At 38.9% G+C, this 7,881-nt stretch overlaps 1 protein-coding gene across 1 annotated transcript in view; it reads left to right on the top strand.

The window, feature by feature from the left end:
- rbbp6 (retinoblastoma binding protein 6) overlaps window positions 1-7,881 on the top strand; it is a 16,118-nt gene that overhangs the window by 4,015 nt on the left and 4,222 nt on the right. Inside the window, exon 2 of the mRNA XM_015388625.1 lies at window positions 4,645-4,750. Coding sequence (XP_015244111.1) covers window positions 4,645-4,750 — 106 coding nt within the window. The remainder of the gene's footprint in view (window positions 1-4,644; window positions 4,751-7,881) is intronic.

The following is a 7,881-nucleotide window of genomic DNA, read 5'->3' as shown; positions in this document are numbered from 1 at the left end:
GCTTGCTTAATATTGTGCACAGCAAACAACCTTTAATGTATTTATTTGTTGTATTTTATTTATTAATGAAAATATTTCTGTAGAATTTTGGAGTCTTTGTTTTTATTCTTGTGGTATTGAAAATTGTATCGAGTATCGAATATTTTCCTTAGTATCGGTATCGAGTTGAAAAGTTTAGTATCGTGACAACCCTAATATATATATATAATAAAAAGATTCTAGTGTGCACACAAATTCAGTAAGTGGCACTCTTTGCACGACAAATAATCCCAAACAATAACTTTCAGTCAATATGCATATTCAATAAATATAAAGTTCCATATCCATGAAAAATCCAATAAATATGCACTATATAGATTAGTTAACATGAAATATAAAAAAAAAAAACCAATACAAGTGCTCAATAAATATTTAAGGCACCTCATTGTTCACATATGGGTTCTTCAAAGCTAGTCTGGGTGTCAGTTTTTATAGTCAGCAATTTAGCAGCTACACAACAAACAAAGGCATTAATGAGCTAACATTAAGCCACGCAGGAGAAACACCAATTCTGTAGTTTGTATCTCACACAAACAGGTTTTTTTCCCATCTCACTTTGGCTAAGTAGTTAGCTCTTGCAGCTCTGCTTCTCCTAACATGCCTTAATCTTCCATACTCCCCTACTCTAACTAATATACCTAGCTGATAGGCTGTGGTTCATGTGACCCTGATGCTGAACAGCAATTTGCTGTGTAGTAATGAGGGGATGGAAGTAAAAAATTACACAGATTTGATCACTGGGATCTTTATCCATTATCTACACATGTAACGGGTAATCACTGGGATTTACACCCGGGTTACATTTTGCAATTTAAAGTCGTAGTGAAGCAGCTGTTCCAACAGATGCAGTTCCGAATTCTCCCGTGTGGTGGCCGACTTTAGATGAGTGAATAAAGTGAATTTGATTGGTCGATTATCAAGGGGGCGGGATTGTTGTGGTGAAAGGTTTGCAAGCAAGTTTGTTTGTGGCCGGTGCCTCAGAAGCATATTACTAACCAGTTAGCAACTTATTGCTAGTTGGTTCCCAATGGGAATTACATTGAAACCAAGTATCTCTTAGCAATGACACTGTCAAGGAATGCTATGGACAGCAAAACATGCATGGGGAGGAGAGTTTTGTGTCGGACGTCCTTGATGAGTCTCCTTCATCATACATTTTTTTTTTGAGGAGGAAAGCGGGGACAAACTTGTTGTGGAAGAGGACGCCAGGGCGGCAGAAGCTTGGTTTGGTGTAGAAGGCTTACAGTCGTACATGTTTGAGCCCTTGCCTCTCAAAACTGCCAGTTCTGTTAGCTCTACGCCTGCAGAAGCACAGACATCCATCTCTGTCAACACTGGGACGTAATTCAATGGTAAAGTAAATTATTCTTATTCCAATCGTTGCGTATATTAGCTGCGACATATAAATCAAGATCATATGACCAAAAGAATTTGACAGATGACCGTTGATATATGATTGGCCGAATTTAGGTGAACAAGCTGACGTATAACTAACTGGCCTGCATAAGATAATGAAAAAAAACCCACAGATATTAAGACAAGATTTTTTTTTTTTTTTATAGAAATTTTCTAACTTTTGGGACAATATGGTCTGATAAAGAGTATGTTTATATATATATTTTTAAGCCACAATGATTTGAAATTTAAATATGACTTCCCTACGACTTTAAGACTGTTCTCAAACTCAAGACAAGGGAAAAGTTCGATCCTATCTAATTTAAATGTTTAAAACCCTGTTAGTACTAGTAGTGTTGCTAAAAAACATCATAACACTAAATGCTGGAGCGCTGACCTGTAGCAGACATCTCCCATTAAAAATGAAAATAAAGACCCATTATCTTTATCCAAATAATTTTTGCAGGTTTTAACTTAACCTTTGTTATATGGTGTTTATTACAGTTATTTTTCTCTAAGACCAGTAATAACAATGATGCCATATTAATTTGTATTTTCTAAGATCTGTGTTTTCCTCTGATTAATAATATGATAATAATATATCAATAATAATATTTTAATAAATGCTGTTTTAAAAGGATGTTTGGGCTTCATCGGTCCATGCGTTATGATGTCAGGGTTACGCTGGTGGATTACACGTTAGTTATGCTGAAGGCTACACTGTCTCAATCACAGCTGATCACTTCCAGCCTTCATTGTTTTTGTGGTCTTCAATGGACCCGTCTGAAATGGCAGGGTTTTTTTATGAGGGTGGGGGTGCTGGGGGCGATGAAGTAACCACATAATTTACATATTATAGGTACATGGATATAGACAGAAAATGATATAAAAATATTGCAAATACATTTAAAACTTAAGATAACTTTTATAAAACCTTCTTATAGTTCCAGGAGGTATTTTAACGTGAACTGAAACTAAATCAATTAAACTAAATCAAAAAAAAAAAAATGTATGCAGTATATTGTAGGGATGGAACGGTTTATGAAAACCGTCCGAACTGTTCGGTTCGACTGTCTCTGTTCAATTCGCGTGTGTTTCGTTTGGTTCATGCGCTGTTCCTTTTTCTCATAGGCAAAGCGATTACACTCCAGAGCAGAATGTGGTGGTACTGCGACCAAAGCCAACCACCAGTAGTAAACAAGAAGAAGAAGAAGCGAAGCAGCGTAGCCGGGTGTAGCAGAAAAAAATCAGTTGTTGTGGAGAATTGTGTGGGTATGGCGAGTGGGAAAGAACAGGAGTTGGAAGTAGGGTGGCCAGATGTCCGGTTTTAGGGCAGAAAGTCCGGATTTTCATTGCACTGTCCGGCATCCTGCGCCGCATTCAGCCCGACGTGTATTTGTCTTCCTTTACCCCCAGATTTCACATACTCCGTCAGCGCTCGGCTCTGCTCACGTACGTCCGCTACTTCTCTGTCCTCGTACGTCTTCTCCGTCTTTCACCGTCAAAATATGGAACTGAGCTCTTTTTTGCTCCGCTCCGGTCAGTCCAGATCAAGACCCGCAATTGCAATCGCACCAAACAGGAAAAAGAATTTAGAGAGGACCCGGTTTTTCAGATTAAATTATAGTAAAAACAGACCGGTAACTAGAAATTAGAGCATAGTTTGTATATAATACAAAAACTAAGAGCAATTAATTAAATAATTGGATGCAGACTATTGGTGCTTCAACAGACCAGGAAGAAGTTGTGAGATTCTAGAGCGAATCTTCAATATGTCATATTAAATTCAACGTTCACAGTGTTTATACATACGCGTTGTACTTTACAAGACATAGTAGATTTTCCTAACAATCAACATATACCGAACCAAACCGAAAACCGTGACCACAAAACCGTGAACCGAACCGAATCGTGGATTTTGTGAACCGTTCCACCCCTAGTATATTGTATAGATTGCGTTGATTTCTCAGTGGTAGATGTTGAACTGTTTTATATTTCTTCCGGCTGCTGAAGCACAATGCAACAAGATGGCAAAGAGCCGATTGCGCATGACAGGAAGTTTTGCTCAGAAACAAAATAAGAAATTCAGTTAATTTTCAAAATAAATAATTTTCTTTCGTAACTTGCCCTTAGTTCAAGAGTCCCCATAATGGTCCATCAAAAAGCCTCAATATGTCCCATTTATATTTACAACTTTTGTAATGTTATAGACTCTTACATGTATTAATTTTATTTCATAATTGCTTATATATATATAAATACACACACACAGTACAGATCAAAAGTTTCTTTATTTTCATGACTAAATTAAAGATTCATACTGAAGGCATCAAAACTATGAATTAACACGTGTGGAATTATATAATTTTTTTTTAAAAAGTGTGAAACAACTAAAAATATGTCTTCTAGGTTCTTCAAAGTAGCCACCTTTTGCTTTTATTACTACTTCGCACACTCTTGGCATTCTCTTGATGAGCTGATGAGCCCCACTCCAAAAGTTATCAAGTCTAGAAAGAGCTCAGAATATATGCCAGCTCAGACCCAGACTAGATATCGTGCTCCTATTCCCAGTCTCAAACCCAAAAATGAGAATCAGAATGGTGGTGTAGAAAGACCTCAAATGATATAAAACATAATTTTTGGTTTAATCGGTCAGTATTTAATATAGCTAGCACAATAAATTGTTAAAATATATTTCACTACTTTTGTTTAAATTCAGCATATTGTGAAAAAAAACAAAAAAACAATCAGCCCTTGATACAGGAGAAAAGTTGTTTTTTTAAATGGAGCTCATCAATTAGTCATTATTTCCATTGATAAGATCAAAATCAACTTTCGACTAATTAATAATCTGCATCTCTATTCTTTATTTAACCACCTAAAGCCCTCCATTACTGCAATATGCAACAAATTCATTTCTCTCTGTCTTTGTTTTTTTTTTTTTTACTATTTATGCACAATAGATTAAAGTCCAGGTTGATCAGTTTTAATCAAGGGATCCATCTTTCATTCTGTTGTGCTGCTCTTACTTCGCTTCAAAGAGCACAAATAAACCGTGCATTAAGCTGAAAGGCTTTATTGTATTGCAGATTGGTCTGTATCTTTACCCAAATTGCAGTGCTCAAGGACAGATTTTTTTTTTAAACCGCTAATACTTACATTTTTGTAGTTTTGTTTTTAATCATTATGTTGATCCTGTTTCACCCTCAGAGTTCACGGAAGATGATGGTCACATACCCAAAGGATCCTCTGTCATAGTCAGGAGAATCCCCATGATAGGAGGAAAGTCAAGCTCAAACAGCAAGACCAACCACAAGTGAGTGTTTTTTTTTTTGTTTGTTTGTTTTTTTTTTGTATCAGAACTCAGTAGGATTGAATGCAGTAGGATACAATGCCCAGCCAGAGGGCAGGCCTACAAGCTAGAGGCAGAGCACACCTTGGACAGTTCATGCCATAGTCATATTAAACATATATTTTCTTTTTTTTTTTTTCTTTTTTTTTTTTTACTCAAGATATTTTTTATTGAGTTTTACATTAACAAAAAACAGAGCACAGTTATAAGGTGTTGCAAGGTAAGCTTATAGAAGCCAGTTGAACAAGTTGCTCATACAAAGGTTTGTTAAAGTAAAAGAAATATAGATTCACAAATAGAGAAAATAGCATGACAACTACAGTAAAACAAGTGAAGTAATGAAGCACAAAGATATAATACAATAGAACAAACAAAATAACCCCTTCCCCATCACCTAACCCATCACTGCCAAAACTATATCATCACTCCACAACATTCAGGACCCGCCTAAGGTAGAATCGGTACAGTTGAGCATGTCTGAGCTATTAAAGAGCTGGAAATGTTTTCAAAAAATTGCCCCACAAATTTTCAAATGTAACAAGAGACTGTTTAAGTGAGTACCTGATCTTTTCGAGTTTTAGACAAGACATGATATCTTGCAGCCACTGTGAATGAGATGGTGGGGAGGCATCTTTCCATCTGAGTAAGCTTGCACGATGTGCCAAAAGTAAAGCAAAGGCTATAGAATATTTTCTAGTAGCACTTGAAACAGCTCCGCCCTCAAGGACCCCAAATAGGGCTGCAACTGGATTTGGTTCCAGTTTGGTGTTTAATGTGCAAGATAATGTATTAAAGACTGCCTTCCAGTAGTTGCTTAATTGAGGACATGAGAAGAACATATGGTAAAGAGAGGCCTCCGTAAGATTATATCTGATGCACAGTGGGCTGACTGTAGGGTACATACTGTAGATGATAGCTTAGCCTTAAAAATATAGGCCCAATGTACCACCTTAAACTGGATCAACCGGTGCTGAGCACAAAATGAAGATGAGTTGACCAGCCCAAGAGCAGAAGACCAGGTGTCATCAGGTATGGGGAGACCTATGTCTTCTTCCCAAGCCATCTTGGATTTTTCCACAGAGGGGTAAGATCCAGCAGAATGTTGTACAATTTAGAAATTAGACCTTTCTTTGATGGATTTAGCAACCACATTTCATCAATGGTTTCTGTCTCTATGGTAGTTGAGAATTTGGGCAGTTGTGAAGCGAAAAAGTGTCGTATCTTAAGATAGCAAAAGAAATCAGAATTTAAAAGGTCATATTTATCTTTCAACTGTGCAAATTAGGCCATGGTAAAATAGTGGCTAGTGAAAATGCAGAGTGGCTAGTAACTTTGGAAAACCACTAGCCACAGTGGGCAGTGAGCAAAAAAGTTAATGTCAAGCCCTGGGCTGAGCGTATTGGCCGATACTGATATTACGTGTAAATGTATTAATCGTATACCTTGCCATGTGTGTAAAGGCACTATGCTTGAGTTAGATTTTGAAACACCTAGCCAGTGCAGCTTGAGCTTTTTAAAGCTCGTCTTAAAACCCATCTATTTTACTTGGCTTTCAACACCCGTGGGATCTAGTTTTAAATTGTATGTTTTTGTTTTTTAAACTGTTTTTAAATTACTTTTATTATGTTGTGTTCTTAAATTGTACAGCACTTTGTATCAACTGTGGTTGTTTTAAAGTGCTTTATAAATAAAGTTGGTATGGTATGGTATGGTATGAACACATCATCAGTGAAGGACCCAGGGTCATAGGCTGTTTCGGGTCTTTGATCTTCAGACACCCTCGCCTGGGCGACCCAAGTGGGGTTGATTAGACCCCAATTTCTGCTCAAGCAGTACTCTACTGCATGCGTCTCCCCTCTTGATCCACAGCCACCTTGAGGCTCTTTCAGCAGCCTCACTGATGTTTCTGGTGGCTCTTCTCTCAAGCAACCCTCTGATGCCAAGGAGCCTGAATGCACGATGCACAGTCTAAGGAAGCCTCTGCAGCCCACTTCTATTGGCTAACAGCGGGCCCTCCATCCACAACCTCTGCATGCCTCAATCAGCTCAAGATATTTCACCTTCTTCCTTTCGTGAGCCTCCTCCATCCTGTCTTCCCAGGGGACTGTAAGCTCCAGTAATACAACTTGCTTTGTCGAGTCTGATGTTAACACCAGATCTGGCCTCAGTGACGTCCTTGCAATGTGCTCTGGGAACTTTAAATGCCTTCTGAGGTCTACATGCAACTGCCAATCCCGAGACTTGGCTAGCAGTCCAGTTGTGCCCTTAATTGCTCTCTCAGGTATCTCTCCTGCCCTGACATGAAGATATTGTGCCTCAAAGGAGGCTGGTGCTTTGACTCCTGGATTCCAGTGCAGATGATGTCTGCTACTGCGTACAGCACCTGGTTATGGCGCCACGTGTACCTTCCCTCTCCCAGCGCTTTAAGGCAGCAGCTTAGGATGTGCTCCATGGAGCCATGAGCCGGGCACAGTGGTTATGTTGGTGCTTCTGCAAGGCCCCAGGTATAAGGGTTAGATGGACTTGGAAGGACATCATACACTGACTGGATCAGGAACTTAAGTCTTGTTGGTTCATAGCTCCATAGTTCTGTCCAGGTGATAATCTGGGCGGACGAATGGTCCCAATTGGCCCAGGCTCCTTGCTGGCACATTGCCACTATCCTACTTTGGCGTTCCTTCTCCACCTCTGCAAGAGTCTCTCCTTGTACCATCTATCGTTCCTCTTGTCTTCAGGCTTGGTCATAGTGTTGCTTTGTGTGGCTACCTAGAGCAGCTCGTCCAACTGCCACAGAGCCAACTAAGACACTGTCTCGGTCTCTATTCTGCTTGGCTGTCTCCCTTTTGTGCTCGCCATTTCTTCCCAGTCCTGACTGTGATGTCGGCAGATGAGAGTCTGGAGTTTTTTGACATAGCCGCTGTAAAAAAATTGAAGATAAAAGTAAATCATCACTAGCTGCTGTGTGCTCTGCGTGAGGACGTAATCAGTGTTACTATCATAAAATTGGAGTCACTAGATCGGTGTACAATGGGTAAGTACAAAAGAGTCGAAAAGATATATTTGATGTTTTCTTTTATTCATTTTATTTTTATCCA

Source organism: Cyprinodon variegatus, unplaced genomic scaffold (assembly GCF_000732505.1).
Source record: "Cyprinodon variegatus isolate N-32 unplaced genomic scaffold, C_variegatus-1.0 Scaffold431, whole genome shotgun sequence".
In the NCBI taxonomy this organism is placed as follows: Eukaryota; Metazoa; Chordata; class Actinopteri; order Cyprinodontiformes; family Cyprinodontidae; genus Cyprinodon; species Cyprinodon variegatus.
Note: the sequence above shows the minus strand (reverse complement) of the source record. Positions and strands in the feature narration are given on the sequence as shown.